Source organism: Onychomys torridus, chromosome 8 (genome assembly GCF_903995425.1).
Source record: "Onychomys torridus chromosome 8, mOncTor1.1, whole genome shotgun sequence".
Lineage (NCBI taxonomy): Eukaryota > Metazoa > Chordata > Mammalia > Rodentia > Cricetidae > Onychomys > Onychomys torridus.
Genome location: NC_050450.1, coordinates 37912672 through 37933161, shown reverse-complemented (window position 1 = coordinate 37933161; position 20490 = coordinate 37912672). Strand labels below are relative to the sequence as shown.

The 20490-nt window shown below is 54.1% G+C and overlaps 1 protein-coding gene across 1 annotated transcript in view; it reads right to left on the bottom strand.

The window, feature by feature from the left end:
• Flt4 (fms related receptor tyrosine kinase 4) overlaps nucleotides 1-20490 on the bottom strand; it is a 45235-nt gene that overhangs the window by 9327 nt on the left and 15418 nt on the right. Inside the window, exons 2-27 of the mRNA XM_036198092.1 lie at nucleotides 20333-20429; nucleotides 19576-19820; nucleotides 19232-19344; nucleotides 18979-19141; nucleotides 18629-18768; nucleotides 18173-18341; nucleotides 17773-17890; nucleotides 14292-14446; nucleotides 14036-14198; nucleotides 12732-12858; nucleotides 11588-11696; nucleotides 10443-10805; nucleotides 9975-10121; nucleotides 9743-9874; nucleotides 9490-9596; nucleotides 9056-9191; nucleotides 8475-8579; nucleotides 8030-8143; nucleotides 7740-7828; nucleotides 7468-7618; nucleotides 6939-7033; nucleotides 6435-6557; nucleotides 4726-4837; nucleotides 2762-2861; nucleotides 1544-1649; nucleotides 670-818 (exon numbers count right to left, since the gene is read on the bottom strand). Coding sequence (XP_036053985.1) covers nucleotides 670-818; nucleotides 1544-1649; nucleotides 2762-2861; nucleotides 4726-4837; nucleotides 6435-6557; nucleotides 6939-7033; nucleotides 7468-7618; nucleotides 7740-7828; nucleotides 8030-8143; nucleotides 8475-8579; nucleotides 9056-9191; nucleotides 9490-9596; nucleotides 9743-9874; nucleotides 9975-10121; nucleotides 10443-10805; nucleotides 11588-11696; nucleotides 12732-12858; nucleotides 14036-14198; nucleotides 14292-14446; nucleotides 17773-17890; nucleotides 18173-18341; nucleotides 18629-18768; nucleotides 18979-19141; nucleotides 19232-19344; nucleotides 19576-19820; nucleotides 20333-20429 — 3628 coding nt within the window. The remainder of the gene's footprint in view (nucleotides 1-669; nucleotides 819-1543; nucleotides 1650-2761; nucleotides 2862-4725; nucleotides 4838-6434; nucleotides 6558-6938; nucleotides 7034-7467; nucleotides 7619-7739; nucleotides 7829-8029; nucleotides 8144-8474; nucleotides 8580-9055; nucleotides 9192-9489; nucleotides 9597-9742; nucleotides 9875-9974; nucleotides 10122-10442; nucleotides 10806-11587; nucleotides 11697-12731; nucleotides 12859-14035; nucleotides 14199-14291; nucleotides 14447-17772; nucleotides 17891-18172; nucleotides 18342-18628; nucleotides 18769-18978; nucleotides 19142-19231; nucleotides 19345-19575; nucleotides 19821-20332; nucleotides 20430-20490) is intronic.

Here is a 20490-nt window from a genome sequence, read left to right as displayed (position 1 = left end):
CAAACACAGCTGACTCTACTTTGTGTCCCCAGAGAAAAATGCTCAAGATGGGTGGTCCCCGGAAAGTGTGGTGAAGGAGAGAGAAGATTTGGAGGAGGCCAGTCGCTGTGGTTGAGATATGGCTAGAGTGTGTCCCTAAGGTCCATATGCCAGAAGCTTCATGTGGAGGTGCTGAGGTGAGGGAGGCCCAGTGCATGGGAGCATCAGTCTTAGATGGACTGATGACCTGGTTAGTTCTCAAGAGACTGAGATGTTGTAAGGAGCGTAGTGAGGACCTCTGGCTCCCTCTGGCTCCCTCTGGCTCCCTCTGGCTCCCTCTGGCTCCCTCTGGCTCCCTCTGGCTCCCTCTGGCTCCCTCTGGCTTCTGTTCTCCCCATATGCTTTCTTCCTCATGTGCTTCTGCTACCAGGATGCCACCTGCCACGATACTCTCCCCAGAGGTAAGCAAATACTGATGCCATGTTCTTGAATCTCCATTGATGTGAACTGAATGGACCTCTTTTCTTTATAAAGCACTCAGCCCCAGGTATTTTGTTACAGCAACGGGCTGAGACACTCATGGGAAGAGATCTCTCTATTTGCTTTCCCTTGAGGACTCATAAAATGTGCCATCCCCAAACTGCTGTCACCATCAGGCCTGTGCCCAGACCTGGGGTGAGAGAAACTGACCTGGCTGCCAGGCTGTGGCAATGCACACTGGGAGGACTACTGTCAGCGTCAGCTTCGGTGATGTGCAGAGCTGTGGTGGACGTCTGCATGAAGCCACCCTCCTCCGAGCTCTGAGAGCTGTGCAGGGCCATGCATTCCTCTTCCTCTTCCTGTCAGGAATGGGAGGAGTTTCCAGGGTCAGAGGCTACCGCATGCTCACCCTCAGTCTTAATGCTGTACTCAGGACTCCTATGGTCCCAACCTCTGCCATAAGGTCAGGATGGGTTGTGTGTGTGATGGAGTACTCTGAGGATGTACTTGTTCACAGCAGGCCAAGCATGGAGGTTGCTAAATGCCTGCTGGGCTGGCCTTGTTCAGTTCTTCCAATAGGCCTTCCAGGTCCAGGCAAGTGGGACAGGATAGGCCTCAGCTGGGCATCCTCAATTCAGGTCCTAGAACATGAGGAATCAGCCCCAAGCTGCTACCCTCAGGAGGTACCTCTGGGGAAGGAGACATGGAGGATAGACAAGTCCAGTGTTTTTGTGCTCAGCGGTTCTAGGAGGTAAAGGAATGGACTACTATAGTGTTTGAGGATAGCATTACCATACAGGCTCAGTGTGGGCCAGCCTGGGACTCCTTGTGGGTAAAGATGACCTCTGACCATCTGTATGGCAGCTAGAGTAGACACTGGTGGTGTTTGCCCAACTTCATGTTGAGTGAGATGGAGGTGTGGGCAGTAAGGGGATAGGCCCATGGGCCTGGGGTCAGACGTGTGTGACCTTTGCTTGGTAGCTGACAGGTGTCCAGGGCTTAGAGGGGCTTGGAAAGATGGACAAGGCAGGAACCCAAGATTGGGCCATGGGTTGCAACAGGAAAGGACAAAGATGGGGCTCACCTGCCAGCCTCCTCCCTGAAGCAGGTCTCCCAGGATCTCCACCAGCTCGGAGAAAGCAGGCCTTGCTTTAGGGTCTCCAGACCAGCAACTCTGCATGATGTGGCGTCTGTGGGGGCAGCTGGCTGTTGACCTGTGGTCTGAGTGGACCGTGACCCTCCCACCAGCCGGTCCCATCACTCCTGCATCGCCTGGATCACTATGACAGTTTGGATAGGCAGTGTGTCCCCCTAAGATCCACGTGATGGGAGCTTGGTCCCCAGAGTGGCTGATCATTGTTGAGGTGATGGACAGTCCAGAGGTCTGAGAGGTCAAAGGGGCTCATGACTGGCTTAATGCTGTCTTGAGGGGTGGAGTCTCCTGAGAGCAGGCTGTTGTATATAAATTCCCTCGCTTCCTGTCTCTTCATGTGATCTGTCCCTTTCATGTGCTCCCAGCACGATGCCATCTGCCATACTGGGATGCAGACAGAAGGCCTTCCCCAGAGCTGAGTAGACAGAGGGGGATGTCTGCTCTTGAACTTCCGAAATGGAGCTAAACAAACTTCCCCCTCCCTTATGAAGAGTCCTGTGTCCAGGATGTTATAGGGACACAACAGGGACTAAAATTCTGTTGTCCCCTTCCAGACTTAGTGCTGGCTGTCCCTCCTGCCTGTCCCCCATCATTCTCTAGCTCTTTTCAGTCCCTCAAGGGCCACTTCAATGTCTTCTCGTCCCCTGATCACCTGACTTTCTAGTGCTTCTCAGGTGCTCCTAGAGCGTCTGTGTCCCATCTCGTTCTGTGCCTACCATCTGAATGTATCCTCTGGGGCAGGGCCTGGTCTGCTTTATGGGCTCTGGGTTTCCTGAGGATGGCCCAGCAGTGAAGTCCAGGATTAGGGGCATGTTAGTGGATGGATAGATGGATGGATGGATGGATGGATGGATGGATGGATGGATGAGTGTTGGAGATGGCATCTACACAGATGTTATGCTCCTGTGTCATCTCCCACCTGCCTGTTCTTTCTGGGCTTGAATTCTATCCCCTGTCCCACAACTCTATGTATGACCCCCTTTCCTTGAGTTCTCCCATGCGTGCCCTTAGACCCTCCTCCATGCAAATAGACTTCTCTTTCTGCTTTCCATCTCGCGGTCTGCACCAACCCTCGCCATTCCCCATGACTGCACACTTCTCTCTTGATGCCTGGCCCCCAGCAGTTGTGTGGTGAGCCAGGAAACTCACATGGCGGGGGTGGCCAGCTCCGGGGCTCTCATTCGTGTGCCGTCCTTCAGTCGCTGGCAGAACTCCTCGTTGATCTGCACCCCAGGGTATGGAGAGGCCCCTGATGGAAGAAAGGTGGTGGGGTGGGTGGGGAGCAGCTTGCCCTTGGTCCAGCCCAGGCTAACTTGTCCCTTCCTTTCTTCTTCATCGCTACCGGTGTCAGTATGATGTCTCTACCCAGGGGCTGGGCGGCTGCTAGGCCCCCCTCCCTGAATTCTAGTTAAATTAATTAAAATCAACAAATTAATTCTAGTTAATTTAATTAAAATCAACTAATTAATTCTAATTAAAAGAGGCTGAATGGGGCTGGAGAGATGTCTCAGCCATTAAAAACACTTGCTGTGCAATCGTGAGGATGAAAATTCTCATCCCAACACCTATGTAACAAGCTGGGCATCTGGCACATCCTGTAACTCCAGATCCAAGCAGGGCAGGGACAGGTGAATCACTGGGGATTGCTGGCTTCTAGAATAGCCAATAAAATGCCAGCCCCAGTTCTGGGAGATACTCTGCCTCAGAGGAACAGACAGAACACTTGACCCCTTCTGGCCTCCAAGTGCATATACCCCCACGTCCCCACAGCTGGGCATATTCTCTCTCTCTCTCTCTCTCTCTCTCTCTCTCTGACACACACACACACACACACACACACACACACACACAAGTAAACAAACAAACAAACAAACAAATAAAAATAATCAATAAATGCATCTTTAAAATAGGGTTGGTGAAGTTGCTCGTTTGCTAGGGTACCACGAGCATCCACATAGTCAACGTGCATTTGTGAGACTAGTTCCTGGGATAGGGGTACAGCCTCATAGGACCTGTTTAACGAAGTCCTTTTGCATCTCTTGATCATCCTGCCCACTGATTTGCCCACTTCCAACTCATGAGGACCACTGACCTGGTGTCCCCTTGCTCCTCCTAGGCCATCTGCCTCTACCCCACCTCTCTTATTTGTGGGCTGTGTGTGTGTTGCTAGAGATAGAATCCCCTGATACATGCTGAGCCCACTGAATGCATTCCAGCCCCTCTTCATGTGGCCTGGCTCCTTTCTACTTCCTCTGGCTTGCCCAGCAGACCAGGGCCCCTGAACTTTCTAGAGTCTTCCTGCTCCTGTTTTTAGGAACAGTGTTTCACAGTTGCCATTTGGTGACATTCATTGTCTTCTTCTACTCTTCATGAGGCCTTCTTCATCCTGTTTCCAGGTGGGATTTGTGTGAGCAGGTGTGACTGAATGTGGTGGTCTGCATGAGAATGGCCCTCAAAGACTCATATATTTGAATGCCTGGTCACCAGGGAGCAGAACTGTTTGAAAGGATTACAAGGATTAGGACGTGTGGCCTTGTTGGAGGAAACGTGTTCCTAGGGGTTTGTTGCCTTTGAGGTTTCAAAAGCCCATACCAGGCCCCAGTCTTTCTCTGTCTGCTGCCTAAGATCGGGATGCAGCTCTCAGCTAGTTCTCCAGCGCCATGCCCACCTTCCTGCTGTCATGCTCCCTGCCATGATAACAATGGACTAACCATCTCAAACTGTAAGCCAGCCCCTAGTTAAATGCTTTCCTTTGTAAGAGTTGCCTTGGTCATGGTTTCTCTTCATGGCAATAGAACAATGATTAAGACACTGAATGAGTACTGAGCTCCCTTTGGGACCCATGGTGAGGAGGCTGCCATGTGAACCAGGGTTTTTCCCTGCTCAGCACCAAAGTGGTGCCAAGGGAGCCCTGTTTGGAGGCAAAGTCCTCTGGAGGGCTAGGCCAGGTTGGGCAGAGGCAGGTGAGTGGGTGGGCTCTCTGTGACCCATCACTTGTCTCAGAAGGCCCCAGGGCTAACAGATCCATACACAACTACAGTTGTGTGACCAGCCTCCAGAGGCAGGTGATCCCCTCCCCTCTCCCGGGGATGGGCACCTTGCTCTTTACTCACCCAGGGAGAAGATCTCCCACAGCAGCACACCAAAGGACCACACATCACTCTGCGTGGTGTACACCTTATCAAAGATGCTCTCGGGGGCCATCCATTTCAGAGGCAGCCGAGCCTGAGTGGCAGAAGGAGATATGTCCAGTGGTGGAGGAGAGAGGGCTAAGGCTAGACACCAGGATACCCACAATCCCAAGTTCCTCCTGTGAGGATTGAAAATGCCTTCTTCATAGTTGTCCTGGATGCCCAGATCTCCCTTTCCACCTCCGTCTCCATCTCCCCCCCCAACCCCCCGTCTCCCCTCCTTCTCTCTCCTTTTCCCTCCCTCTCCTTCCCTTCTTCTAACTCTGTCCCCACTTCACGTCACTTCCCTTTTGACTTTCTCCTCTCTCTTCCCAACAGCTGTCTTTTGGGACAGACACCAGACACCTTCATCTTCTTTCTCTCTCCCTTTCTCCTCCCCATGCCCTTTTCTTTTCTCTCTCTCTCTCTGTCCCCTCTCTTCCCTTCTCTCTCTCTCTCTCTCTCTCTCTCTCTCTCTCTCTTTCCTGTCCCTCTCTCCTCTCTCTTCTCCTTTCTCTCTCCCCTTTACCTTTCTTCTCCTCTCCTTCTCTCTCTCCCACCTCTTTCTTGTGTACCCCTGGCTGGCCTTGAACTTGTGATCCTCCTGCCCCATCCTCTTTAGCTCAGGCATGCATCCCCACAGCCTGCTCCTGAGGGTGGATCTTGTATCTGCTGCTCCAAGTGTGGAGACTTAACTCAGCCTCCTGAGGTAATGTAGCCCTACATGCCACCAGTATCTCCTCTTGACCAACACTCATCAGCTCACTTTGTCCTCACACTGGAAGCAGAGTTCTTGTTCCCTCTCCCTCCCTTGCTTTCAATGATGCTTCCCATCACCAGTCTCCCTCCATCTCTGGCCTCATCTGGGATCCCTTCCACACTGGCAGTCCGTTCTCCTGACAGCTTATGGGGGAGAGGGCCAAAAGTGCCCACCTGCTGCCCACCTGCATTTGCTTCCCACACCTGTGAGTTAGTGTAAAAGACAAACGCCTTCTGTGGGGCTTCCACTCCGGGTAGGGTGGCCATCAGCCCACACCCCGGACACGCCCCGATCATTTCCTCTCTCCAGTCATCTTCCTCCCTCTCCCTGGCACAATCCCTTGCTCAGCTATGGTCACTCATTCAAGCACCCTTCTCTGAGCTCTGCCGGCAGCCCTGCCGTTGGGTCTGGACCTGTCTGGGAAGGATTACCTAGAATAGGCTAATTGAGACGGGAAGACCCAGCCTAAATGTGGGCTGTACTATTCTGTGCGCTTGGGTCCCAAGCTGAATAAAAGGAGAAAGAGAAGAGAGAAGCCAGGTGGACATTGAGAAGTGGAAGGAAGCCAAGCTGAGCTGGGCAAGAGCACCCATCCCCCTCTCCTCCCTGACTGATACCGGATGAGCAGCAGCCTCCTTTTCCAGACACTATGCCCTCTATGCCATGATACACTGTATCCCCTGGAGCTTTTAGCCCAAATAAACTCTTCCTCAAGTTGACTTTGTCAAGAGTTTCATCAAAGCAAGAAGACAAGCGACCAGCACCCTTGGTGAGCTCCTCGGAACAGTGAGTCTCCCAGCAGCTGGGCATGTAGCCTGGCAGACCAAGTGGACAGTTGGTCTGTGGTTTCCCTCTCCCCACCCACCCCAAGTGCCCTGTGGTCTGCACTCACACTGCCCTTCCGGACATAGTCAGGGTCTTTGTAGATGTCCCGGGCAAGACCAAAGTCGCAGATCTTCACTATGTCGCTTTCTGACAGTAAGATGTTCCGGGCAGCCAGGTCTCTGTGAATGCACTGTGGGGGAGGGAGGGAGGTGGTAAGGAGTTTAGCTTCAACCCCAAGGGTGACGTCACAGCCTAGCCCTCTGAGGTGCCCTAGGGTATACCCTGCCCTGCCTGCATCGTACTCATTGACAGAGAGATTAATGGACGAGGACATGAAATTGAGGACACCTCAATGACTTGGGGACTCAGACATGCTGATTCCATGGCCAGTGCTTAGCCTAGAGACCTGGGAAAGGGAATTCCTCGATTTGGGCTGAGTTTCCACTGAATGGGACAGATCTGAATTGATCCCAAGGCCACTGTGGAGTAAAATTACCACCGGGCATGTTTATACCAAGGGGTGTGCACCCTTCTCCTCTGAAGAGGACCTGGTGGGGTTCGGGGGACCTACCTTGCGGGAAGCCAGGAACTCCATTCCCCGGGCCACCTGGAAACTGTAGCAGACAAGGTCTTCCATCGTCAGTGGACTCAGCCATAGGTCCTCAGCTGCACAGAAGGAGGGGAGCTCAGGAGACACGTCTACACTAGTTCACCTTTCATCTCAGCTCCAAAACTAACATTTGGGCACCCACCCCTGACCGTGGCTCTCCTGGCCAGGCCCTGGAGACACTAGACACTATGCACCCTGTTTATATCTGTTACCTTCATGCTCTCTGGGGGCATCCACTTTTGCACCTGCTATTTGGCTCTGTGCCTCTCCCTGACCCTGTCTGCAAGGCACTTGCTGTTTATCCTGTGATGCGCAAGTTAAATTTCCTTGCCTGCCTCTTGGGTGTCTTCCCCTCGTGAAGCAGAGCGCATTACAGTTCTCCCATTGAAGCCCCTGCGCTGAGGGTCGCAGGCTAGATTATCCCTGGATGCCGATTGCGAGGCTTTAACTGGGCCAGACAGACACCAGCAAGAGGAAGCCAGGCTCTTACCTTCTTGGACAAGGGGGGCCCTCCGTACTCCTCCCTTGCCCATCAGGAGCCGCGAGAGCAGGGCCCTGTCGCTGCTTCCAGGTCTCCTCCTATCAGCCTTGGCGCCTTCTACCATCGCGCGGAAGCGTCTGCGTTGCTCGGGAGACTTCTCCTGCCCAAGTGAAGTGTAAAGCTGGCCTGCCTCTCATCCCTCGGACTTCCATCCCCAGCAAAGCCTGGTGCCCATCCACTCTCTAACTGCGCTCCCGCAGCAGACTAGTGTGTCCACTTACCGCGTAGGGGCTGAAAGCCTCCCGCTTGACACGCAAGAAGTTGGAGAGGTTGCCATACTTGCAAAATTCCACGATCACCATGAGAGGGCCTATGACACAGCGGAGCAGAAGCCAGGCACTTGGTGATGCCCGCAGCGCTGAGGCACCCGCGCCTCTACGGTCCATCCTTCCTGCACCCCACCAGGCTCCAACGTGGGCCCACCCCAGGACCCGCATGGCTCCTCCCATCCATAGTGAAGAGTGCCAGAGCCCACTGCTGGGTCCTTTCCCCAGGCATCTCATTTCCATACCGTTGGGCTTGGTGCACGCCCCCAGGAGGTTGACCACATTGAGGTGGTTCCCGATGTGAATTAGGATCTTGAGCTCTGACATCAGGGCACGGTGCTCGCTGGCAGTAGCGCCCTCTGGAGGAAACAAAGGGGGCACAGCACGATGCCAAACCTGCCCTGGTATGTTTCCCAATTTGCTCAACCCTCCCGAGACACAGACTTAGCAAAGACATGCTCAGCGCTGGTGCTGGGAGTGAGGGCTGCGCTGAGTCCCTAACACATGCTGCTGACCCTACAGAGGCAGAGGGTTCAGGTTAGAGGCTTGGATCTGATTCCTTTCTGCCGAGTCGTGGCTGGGATAGTAGCTTTGAGTGTTTCCTCCTCTTGCTCTTGCATCACTGTCCCACCCAGAGCTCCCCCCTCTTCCCCCTAGCTGCACAACCCCTTCTACCCACGAGCCCCACACCTTTCAGCATCTTCACGGCCACGGTGTCACAGCTGCTGCCTTTATTGATGCCAAAAGCAGAGGCTTCCACCACTTTCCCGAAAGCCCCATGGCCTAGGACTCTCCCTGTGGAGGCAGGGGACCAGTTCCAGGTGAGCTGTACAGGGGGTGGGATGTGAGGATGGAGAGGGGTGGACAGGAGGGGTGACCTGTCCCAAGAGCTTGGGGCAGGAGGAAAATGAAAGCCTCTCTGACAAACAGGAAGGGAACAGGGAGTGGAGTCTTAGAGAGGGAAAGCTGGAGAACAGGGGAGAGACAGACAGGAAGGCCCCAGCATCCTCTCCAGGCAGGTGGGACAGGTCCACCCTGCTCAGAGCAGCAGGAAATGACCTCAAGGGCCTGGGAACTGGGAGCCCTGGCTGTGGTTCTGGGGACTCAGGACCAGCTGGAACTGGTCAGGTCAGGTGGGGACCAGGAGGGCCATCCTGGCAGAAGTTCTAAGAATGGAAGGATTTCTGTCAGCCTGCTTGACCTGTGGCAGCTGAAGCTGTCTCTGCCAGGCAGTGCATTGCTGGGTGGGGCAAGCTGGGTGCTGGCCTCACCGAGGTGTAACCTTTCCCTGGGGAACTCCCACTGGCTGGCGTCATAGGACAGGTATTCACACTGCTCCTCCAAAGGCACCTCCCCGGGGTCCATGATGATGGACAGGTAGCCCGTCTTGATGTCTGCATGGGCAGGCTGGGGGTGGGGGTGGAGACAGCTCATTGATTTGGACATAGCACTGTGGCTTGGATACATTTTGCCTAGGACAAATGGCACTTGCTTCTGAGTTCTCAGTCAAGGAGGGGACAGGCCAACAGATAACCTCTGCTCTGTTTGGAACCAAGCATGAAAGGGTGCGGAGGATTCCCAGGGAAGGACATTGACAGGTGAACCAGGATGGGAATCTTAAGGGCTTGCTGGGATGAGAATGGAATGGGGAAACAGGAAGCCCCATTAGGTAATGGAGAGAACTTCTCCAGGGGAAGACCCTCACCCTTTTCATGTTACAGAAGATGAGGAGGAGGAGGACCCAGAAGAAGACAGCGATGACGCCAGTGCCAATGAGTATCACAATCTCCATGCTGCCTTTATCTTCAGAGCCTGGGTGGTAGATATGGGTGGGTGAGAGGGAGGATGTACCTAACAGGAAGTGCCCTTCTTGCTTGGGTACCACTTCACTAAGTGGCCACAGGAGAGTGCCAGCTGGGTGTGTGAGGTGGGCTGAACAGAGCCAGGCAGGGACGCACCTTCCACTGCCACACTGGCAGAAGAGTTCACACAGCCCTTAGCATTACACACGCTGCACAGATAACGACCCGCATCTTCCTCGCGCACGCGCTGGATGCTCAGCCTCTGATTCGAGTCTGCCAGGTCGATTCCTGCAGGCAGTAGGATGAAGGTTCCACCTCAGGCTGGTATGCAGACATCGGCCTTGCAGACCTCCGGACCCCGCCCGTCATCCAAGGCCACCTCCCCTACCAGACTCTTTCTCCAGGAGCCTTTCATCTTTGTACCACACAATACTGGGCACATGCGCTCCGGCCACCGGGCATCGCATCTCCAGCGAGTCGCTCACGTTCACCAGGAGGTCAGTCAAGTTCTGCGTGAGCCGAGGAGCTTCCAGGGCTGGGGCAGGGTGGAGAGGGAACTAAGTGAAGGCGCAGAAACCAAGAGAGTACCTTGGGATGGTGCAGCGTGGGGCTGAAAGTAGGGATGAGGTAGTGGCAGATGCAAGGGTGAGACAGGTGGCATGGCGCTGAAGGATCAAGGACCGAGCATGCGAAGGACTGAGCACTTCTATGGTTAGTTTGGGCGGTAGGGGTGCTCCTGAAGACCCAGGCTTCGGATTCGACCACCCAGGACTGTGCTGCGCGAGGTCGCAAAAGTAGAAGCTGCAAAGGCTGAGAAACGCGGCCCCGCCCCTCCGGCCTGCCACGCCCACCTCACCCTGCACGGACAGGTACTTCTTGTGGCAGTGCTTGTCCTGGCTGCGCCTATCCTGCACCTCACACACGTAGTCACCCTCGTGCTCGGGGGCCACTCGGGGGATATTCAAGCTGAGGGTGGCGTGGCGGGCCCCGGGCTCCGCCTCCTCTAGGTTGGCCGCTAGGGGCGTGGCATACAGGTGCACGTTCTTGCAGTCGAGCAGTAGAGGGTTCCCTTGAGCGTCGTGTAGCGTGGAGAGGTTGAGCCGGTACCAGCGCAGATGCTCGTAAGTGTAGTTGTCCGCTTGGCAGCTGAGGCGCACGGACTGGCCTTCTAAGGGATCCTCGGAAGGCTCTGATTCGATACTGAAGCCGTCCGGGATGGCTGGGGAGGAGAGAGGAAGCCGAGAGACACTGGCTTGGTGTTTGCTCACCTACACCAGCCGTAGTGTGGGTTTCCTTCTTCACCACTGATCTTGGAACGCACTCAGTTTTCAATCAAGGGTGTACATAGTGTGTAACAAGGGTTTCACACTCTCTAGAGCCCACTTCCTCTCCTTTTTCTTCCCCTCCCTAATCAAAGGACCCACCCCTCCGGGTTAGGCTCTTCCTTTTTGACTCTTCTAGCTACACTCCAAGCATATCACAGGAGCCCAGGGCCTTAAACGCTTATCCTCAGACCCAAGGGAACGCGTTCTTTTTTGTACTGACCAGACCCTGACCCTGGCTTTTCCTTGGAATGATTTCATTAGCTTCTGTCATTCTCTCGATTTCCATATGCCCTTTCAGGGGACTTCATCCATACTCCTGAGCCCCAGTGTCACCTCCTGGGACCCCTTTCTTTCTAGAGGTCACTAAGACATTTGAAAATCTGAGTTAAATGATGGGATTTCCCCCACAAATGCACACATGAATCAAATCACAGGACTCTAAACTGAGAAAGGGTGGGATTTCTCTTTGCTGAGGGTAGTGGGTACCATTCCATCGCATTGCATCAGCACCCAGTCTATAGACTGAGCATCCCTAAACTTATCTCTTCTACTCTGTCATGGTTTTAAGCCACGGGCTGGGTGCTCCCACGGTCACTGGAAATTCAGGAAGCTCATTCCCGGCACCCAGGCCTGCCTAGATGAAGTGGTAGTCCTGGGGGACAATCTGGTTACTCACTGGTCACATAGAAGTAGATGAGACGCTCATCCTGGCCCACTTTGTTGAAGACCACACACTTGTACATGGCTGACACATTGGCATCCTGGATCACCAGCTTGCTCACCGTCTACCCAGAACAGAGGCATAAGGCTCCATTGTCTGCCTAAACCCTCCTCTTCTTCAAAGAGGCTAGTGTGCCTACTAGTAACGGGGAAACAGGTTTGGGCTGACAATGGCCAAAGTCTAGGGACAGCCCAGATGATGAGGCAAGGTCCTTTTGCAGTAGAGAGGTGTCACCTCAGAAAAGTCAAGAAACAGTATATGGACAGCTGGCCGGACCAGAGGGACTTATCTTTGCCATGTCTCAGACTGTGGCCATGTTGAGGAATCAAAAGCCAGTTTGGTGGCTGGGCCTCTCTAAGCAAGGGTTAACATTCAGACTGTGATGAATCACATCAGGGCAAGCTTCTTCTAAATTATGGTCTAAGGTCAGTAGCTGGTCACTGTTCAAGGTCTTTGTGATGTGCCCACATTAGTCCAAAGGCATATAACAGTTCTTCATGGTCCAGGTTAGCAGAGAAGGCATGTACGTATGTACGTGTATAGAGGTATCCCAGGATTCTAGAAAACTTCTGCCCTTAGGGAGTAGGAAGTTTTAAAAGTAGGGGAGGAGAGTGGGCCATAGGCCCTGCCTACCATCCAAAGACCCCCACCCCCACCCCAAGCCGGGCACTTCCTGGCCAGGCCTGGAACAGGAAGAGGCTCTGGAGGTGTGTAGGAAAACAGGAAGTGACTGTAGGAAGTGGGTGCCTTTGTTCAGTCCCCCTCCTCCTCCCGGTCAACAGCTCACCAGCCTTCTATGGAGACCTAGTCTGCCCCCAGCCCCATCCCCTTCCAGTCTTGGGTCTTGTGGGCAGCTGGGTTCTCCTCCTGGATCTCAGTTTCCTTGTCTGGGAAGGCCTGGCTCACATGCAGTCAGGGAGGCTGGGGCCCAGAGAGGGCAGAAAAGTCGCCTGGCTGTCAGCTGCAGATCCCAGAGCTGGGCAGCTCGGGTGGCATCTGAGCCCAAGCAGGATGGAGCTCACTCAGCCTCCCTCCTCTTTGTCTACTCTCCTTGCCCAGCTGGTCTGCAGCTGGGGCTTTCTCTGCATAGGGTCTGTACCTTATTTTTCCCTTCCACAAACTCTGTCCAGGTGTCCAGGCTCTCGATGGGGTTGACAGCATCCTGGGTTGTCACCTCCCTCCAGTCTCGGCACTGTGGCATGCGATCCCTCTGCTGCCGCCTCCGGCTGCCATGGAGCCAGAGAGACAAGGACAGATCAGGATTAAGGACGGGGAAGACCTAAGCTGGGGGTGAGGGTGGTCACACCTTTGTTATCCTCAGACATTGTCTCACACCACAGTGGGTAAGAGAGAGCCCTCAGGCCTGGGGACAAGGGCAGTGAGGGGCTGGAACATTGTTGCAGCCCTGCAATCCTTCCTTCACACAGACACTCCTCCGTCCTGCTGGGTGCCTTTCTTCACAGTCCACCTTGCATGTGCTCGCCCAGTTTCCAGGAGGACCATGAGTCACCACTCAGCCCCACGAACCCCATCCCAGCTGATTCTCCTTCTCTTTCCTCCTGGGCATGCCCAGATCTTCCGCTGAGATGAGGCAAGTGGGGCAAGAGGAGATCTTGGCTGCCTGTCTGAAGAGTGGGGAGGGAGCATCCCAGGATCTTCACTTGGCACAGAGCATGATAGTAGATTACCAGAAGGGGCAAAGATGGAGGTACCAGTGTGAGCTACAGGCCACATGGTTCACAAGAGTCCCTTAAGAGCTTTGTCTGTCAGGCTCTCTCAGGCCCACAGGCCGCTTCTGAGCTTCCCCACTGATTGCTCTGGAGCCACAGCCCCTGGGCCAGCAGGTGGGGCTAGACTCCTTTCCTGCCTGGTTCCTGGCTTCTGTTCATTCCCTAGCACATGACCACAGAATCTTCCACTAAATGGCAAACCTGACTTGTCATTCTCCTGCTGAATGCCCTTCACTGGCTCCTTAACGACTTCAAAGTTTCTGTTCATGTGGCACCCTCCTCCTCTCCTGTTCCTTGTACGTCTCTTCCATCTCTGCCCAGAATGCCCTTCCAGGTTCCCCTGTCCCCTTTGTTTGCTGTTATTCTGGCTTTGAGCTCGCTATGTGGCCAAGGATGACCTTCAATTCCTCATCCTCTTGCCTCCACCTCCCAGTGCTGGGGTACAGGCATGCGTCACCACAGCCTCTCAGCTCCTCTTGTCCTTTGGACATTGAGCTGGGTGTAGGGAGCATGGCTCAGCATTTGGGCAGGCTCTGTTGCTTTACAGCTTTGACCTTGGGAAATTTGTCTCCCTTTTCTGGTCCTGTTTCCTTACCTATAAAGGGATGACATGGATGAGCTAAGATTTTGTGTGTAGTATCAGAGAATAGGGTGTGGTGGGGGACATACTCACAGGCTGCGCTGGGCAAATGTCTTGCAGGGTGTCCAGGGCCTCCAGTGCCACTGGACACTGAGAGGTTGGGGTACCCCATAGGCAGTGCAGGTGAGGGTCTGGCGGCTGTGGCGGGAGTAGATGCTGGGTGAGGAGGCTTCCTTTTCATGGATGTGGGGAGGCACTGGGGGCATAGGCAAACAGCTGGTCAGCTGGCTCTCATCGCCACCCCACACACCCTGGGATTCATCCCTTCTCCCATCCTTCCGGCCTGTACCGTTCACCACCAGCTCCAGGCTGATGTTTTGCCTCAGACCAGCTGCAGAGTTCCACAGGGCAAGAGTGTAGATGCCAGCACTGGCCTCGGTCACCTCTTTGAGCACCAGAGCATGTGGATTGTGACGCCCAGTCACTGCCTTTCTGTCCTTGTACCTGGCAGAGGAAGGGGATTCAGAAGCCCTGAGGACCCCATGCCAGCTCTGTGCTGGCATTTGCTGGCCCTCCAATGAGAGCGGTTCTCGATTTCCTGTTGGTCACCAAAATCTTTAATGATCAATCTAAAATACCCAATGGCATCAACAAGAACAAATTTTATTTGAAGATGCCATAATGAAGCCTATACTTTGTATGCTAATTAAAAATAAATAACTAAGACAAAATGAAACTCCAAATACCCAAAGCTCAAGTCCCTTCTGTAAAGTAGCACAGAATTTGCACATAAGCTATAGATGCGCCTCTAAATACTGTAAGTCATCTTGAGATGACATCTGACACTCAAGATATCGTGTTACACAAGAGGTTATGATAGTCACATGCTCAGGGACTATGACAAAAAACAAAAGGTCTGTATGCTTGGTACAGACACATTGGAAAAGGTAGTTTCCATTCAAGGTTCATTGGTTCTGTGGCTGCAGAATACACACATATGAAACACCCACACATACTGCTAGAGGTGGGGGAGAGAAGGCACATGGCACAGAGGCTAGAGCAGGAGGCCTCTTCTGTACCAGATCAAAGAGGGCAGCAGGAGGATGGGGTGGACAGAAGTCCCTGGTCTCAGGAGAGGCAGACACAGGCTCTGGACTAGGCTGTAGCAACCCATTGTCACAACTTACACGGCCAGCTCAGCAATGTCACTGACCTTCAGGACCATCATGAGATCTGCAGTGGCACTTCTGAACTCACCCCTAAGTCCTCTGCCATCCCCTCAGCCCCCAGTAACCAGTTTCTGCTTAGGGCAGCTACCCTCTCTTCGTGCTGTCTGTGAGCTTAGCCTAGGGTTGAGGAAGGCAGTTTGCCAGTTCATCCCCTGAAGTTCCTCCACATCTGCTAGCCCTCAGCCTCGGAGACGGACTACAGTGCCCTCGGTGGGCCCCTCTTCCTTCTCACAGTGCGTACCGATGGGCGAAGGGACAGTAACAGCTGAGCACATGGCGTGGCGATTGCCTGGTTCTCTGACACCTGGCTCTGGATGCTTCTGTGAGCTCTCCAGACAATGCAGCCTTCACAGGGCTTTTGCATTACTGTTATACTAGTTTGGATGCTCCTTCTGTAGATGACAATTTGCACGGCTCTCTCCTTCCTTTACTGGGGCTGGGGTACTGGCTCTTCAAAGACGGTTGTCATCTGGCTCTGCCTGCCCTGTTCCCCTCCCTCCCTTCCTTCTTTCTTTCCTTCCTTCCTTCCTTCCTTCCTTCCTTCCTTCCTTCCTCTCTCCCTCCCTCCCTCCTTCCCTCCCTCTCTCCTCTCCTTCCTTCCTTTTCTCCTCTAGAGAAAATCCAGGACTTCCACCTCCTATGCCAGTGTTCTGTCACTTAGTTACACTCCTGTCCGGCACACTGAGTTTTATACAAGGATTTGTTGGTGGACTCTCCTCTCACTGAGCTGTGATCTTCAGTGGGGACAGGGACAACTCATTGCTGTATCCTGTTTACATAATGCCCCACTGGGCATGTGTGGTCACTCTAGACCTCTGCTGTATGTGCAAGCAAATGTCTCACACCCTGGACTGTTTCTTCAGCCAGAGTCCTGGGCTTGGAGCTAGTTCTCCCAGGCCCCTCCCTTCTGGATAGGCTAAGCTGTGACTCTAGCCCTGAAAAGGCACATCTCTTAGGTAAAGATCTAAGATAAGGGGTTTAGGGATCCTACTCTCAACTGTGACAGCAGTCAGGGCTTAGAGAGGCATGTGACTGGCCTGGGGCCATAGACAGAGGCAGAATCAAGGCTGCGCTATCTGCCTGGCTGTGCTGCAGAAGGTTTCTGGAACCCTAGGCTTTTTACTTTGTCAGGTATGTGACCCAGGGAAGATCCCTTAACTGTCCCAAGCCTCAGTGTCTTCATCTGGAAACTGGAGCATGATACTTGCAGGCATTTCAAAGGCCCACTGAAACAGTGCCAGCACCTTGCTGGGCACCTTGGGCCAAAGATCCAGCCTGTCTACCTGTCGGTCTACTGGACGATCCATCTTTCACTGACTTCCATCATTATGCCACCTGTGGGACTGTAATGAACACAAGCACCCTGGGACAGTTGCACACTTTTGAGAGGGAGATGTTGGCTAAGTGGGAGTAGAAAAGTCAGAGAACGTATGTTCCTGTGGAAAGCTACACTGTGAGAAAGGCTCAGTCCTGCTGGCCTTGGAGCTCAGGGGACTCTCGGACTCTAAAAGTTGCATTTATGCAAGAGATGCTCCTGGCTTCATCACTGCCTTCAGGACCTTCCCTCTGATTCTGTGCCTTGTGGTACCTGTATGGCCCAAAGCCATGGCCTTCGATGGAGGAGGATTCAGGGTCACAAGGCTTGTGACTGGGATACCCTGAGCCTTCCCAGAAGCCAGCTTCCAGCCTACGGCCAGCGGGTCCTGACTGAGGACCTTTGGGCTCTCTGTCCTAGCACCAGAACCTCTTACCAGGTGTAAGGTGCCTCAAGCTTGGCAGGGCAGGGCTGCTCTGGGTTGACAAGAAAAGACAGAACAGGAACTTCTCCCAGGAGACCTGGGGCTCAGGTGGGAATGCTTGTCCCTCTTCTGGCCCATTTCCTTATCTGTACAATGTAGACAGAGACTGCAGTAGGATCTATCATGACTGAATCAAGGCAATAGCACGGAGTGTAAGGGGGATTGGGAAGATGCTGTCCTCTCCTGGGAGCATCTAGAAGGATGCAGCCATCACTGAGAGTCCCTTCTGTGCCCTGAGCACACCCTGTAGGGAAAACCTAACTCTCAGTTCTCCTGCAGGTCTCTCACTTCCACGTATCTCAGAGCCAGGCTCCGTAACAGTTTATCAGTCTCATGACATCTCAGATTTGTGGGTCAGAAGGTTCTCAGAGAGGAACCCTTATAGGAAGGGAGCCCAGAGAACAAGCCACTGCAGGGCAGACCCTGAGTTTCCTCAGTGTGTGGAGATCCAGCTGGCAGGGCCTTGGAGAGTCTGAGGGGGATGCAGGAAGTGGGGATATAAAACCCCATACTGTCCATTACGCTCCACATGTCAGAACCTGGTATTTAAATATTTTGAGGTTTAGCAGCTCCAGGGCTAACCTTCCTTCTAGCAGGATATATGCATTCTCCTTAGGGGCTCTGTTTAATAATGCTTCCACCTGAGTTTCAGGGTATGCAGGTCCCAATGGGCAGGGACAGATCCCCTTCTGAGATTCAGGGCTAATGATCTGGTGGGGAAGGACATTGTCCTTCTCACTCTTTGGCCAGTTCTTGGGTTAAGCCTGGCAGTGCAGCAAGGGGAGGGGGCCCAGGCTGTTACCATTGGAATTCAGGTGGGGGATAAGCTGCCAGCTTCACAGGCAGCTTCACCAGCTCGTCTCCGGCTGTGGCTTCCAGGACAGGTCCTTTGAGCCAATCGACACTGATGAAGGGCTTTTCTGCCAAACAGGAGGCATAAGTGTAAACTTGGGACTGAGCTACCATCCACCAGGCTTCCCAGCCTCCCGCTACAGATTGGAGCTTGCCTTGCTGTCCAGCTGGGTAGAAGCTGGGCAGGGTTTCCCCCACAGCCCTTCCTTCCTTTTGGCTGGCCCCTGCTGCTCAGGTGCATCATGACCTCTGACCCACACTGCACAGGGACCCTTGTTCTCCAGGCTCCATGATACTGGACCCATCCCATCTCATGCCGGGCATGATGACCTCAGCCTCCCAGATCATACCGTGCACAATGACCTCTGTGCTTTCCCGGAACCGCTGAATGCCATTGTTGGCCTCACACACGTAGGGGCCCAGGTCATGCTGGCTGACATTGTGGATGGTCAGGATGCTGGAGAGTTCTGTGTGAGTCTGCTGGGAACGCCGCTCAGGTACCCACTTACCCCGCTCTGCCTGTCACACGCAGGGGAAGCCCAGGATCAGCAGGCAAGCAGGGGCAGACCCAAGCCAGCAAAGGCACACACCTCTGCCCAAACACTAATAGCTCTGGATGCTTAGCCCCTGAGTTTGCTTTGGGATGGAAAACTTCCTCATCACATTTGGGTTTCTGAGTCTGTATCTCCTCCACACAGGGGCCAAGTATGTGCCAGGTACAGGTAGCATTGGTATGGTGAGTCCTGGGGGTGGTGCTGAGGACAGAGTAGTGGAAAGGAGGTACCTGGCAGAGCTGCTGAACTTACCTGCTTCCCTGGATAATCCCAGTCGAAGGTGACACCCGAGTTGAACTCAGCCCACACCGTACAGTTCAAAACCAGCTTCTCTCCAACCAGCAGCTCCAGTGACTTCTTTGGGAACAGCTGGATGTCATAGAGCTCATTGCCTGGTGACACACACAGTGTCACCTCCCACACTTCTCATAAGATAACACACACGGAGTGCAGAGCAGTGGGTGATAAGACCATCTGCGATACTAACAGCCCCGGGACTGGGAACTAGGGGCCCAGGGTTACAGTATGTCTGCCCTGTTCTCCTGTTCTTCTTGGGGCACAGAGCGCGGTAACTGGGTGAGACGGAAGTGGCAGCCCCTTACCTGTGACATGCACGAGGAAGGGGTTGGAGAGAAAGTCCTGGTCACCCCAGGTGGTCTCGCATTGCAGGTACAGGGCATCACGCAGCAGCGGTGTGGGTACCCGCATGCCCTGGCGGTCATCCCACAGCACCTCCTGCCCATCAGGGTGCAGCACTGAGCTTTGCTGGAGGGACACAGGGACTTTCAGCTGCCTATCCCAGGGATGGCACAGGAGGGTGGGCCTCTGGGGTGAGGTTGGGGAAGGGAATGGTACCGAGCGCAGTGTGATGTTGAGGCCCGGGACGGACACCAAGCAGGGCACCCACATCGAGTCCTTCCTGTTGACCAGGAGTGTGTCAGGTTTGTTGATGAAGGGCTGTTCAAAGTCTGAGGAGATGGAGTAGGAGTTGGGTAAGGCAGTGGCCCAGGGAGTCTTTGGCTAGGGCTGGGGTGGGGGAAGTATAGGGGAGCCACGTGGGTCAGGGTGGTGAAGTTCTAGCCTTCTGCTCTGTGTGGAGCGCAGTATGGCCCCATATTCACTCCTGACAGCCTGGTGTCAGCAGGCTGTGCATAGGCTCCAGCTACTCCCTCCAGGACCCTGCCCGAGACAGGCCTCACCTCTTACGAACACATAGGTGCTGGCAGCTGTGGTGCCCTCAATTCTGGCCTTGATGTACTTGTAGTAGCAGTGGTAGCTGCCCGTGTTGTTGGCGTGAGTCTGGGCCAGCAGCAGCACCTTGCAGTAGGGCCTAGCTTCTGTGCCTTCACAGTCTCGCACAACCCGTGTATCCTCACCGTCCTTCCCACCTGTGGTCAGTACCTCTTGTGCCCCTGGCCAGGTCCACTCAAGGGGGTGCTGCCCCCTAGCAGAGGATAGTAGAAGTGAGGATCTCTCCACCCCGGTTTTAGCCTAGAGCCACAGTCTCCAAGGAGCCTCCCACAAGGGCTAAGAGCTTTGCCCATCATTATCTCTTCCCAAAGAAGGGCAACCCAGGCTTGGGCTATATTCCACAGATCCACTCCCTGAGCCCTTGACTCTCTGCCTAGTTCTTGGAGCTATGAATGGGCAGGCTGGTAACATAAGCCTTCTCCAATAGCTGGTACTGTGAGGAGGCTCTGGAACCTCAGTGGTTGGCCTGGGGCTAGTGACAGGTGGCCAGGAATGGGGGTATAGGTGACCTGGAAGAGGTTTTAGTGGAGGCTGGGTGAGTTCAGGGTGCCATTCAGGGGCTTCTGGGAAACCACATCCTAGGACTTCCTCCCAGCCTCTAGGCCTCTGTTCTGGGGAGTAGGGGCCTTCTGGTTCTTCAGCCAGCCACCTCTTGTCCCAGTCTAGGGCAGCCTTCATGGACTGCCAGGAGGGAGGAGCCAGTACCTGCAGGATATGGATAGGCTGTCCCCGGTGTCAATGACATATGATTCCTCTGTGATGTTCAGGGTTGGAGGGGTCATGGAGTAACCATTTGCCAGGCCTGGGGTGAAAGACAAAGTCACAGTGGTGCTACTGGGGTCACATGACAGCTGCTGCACTGT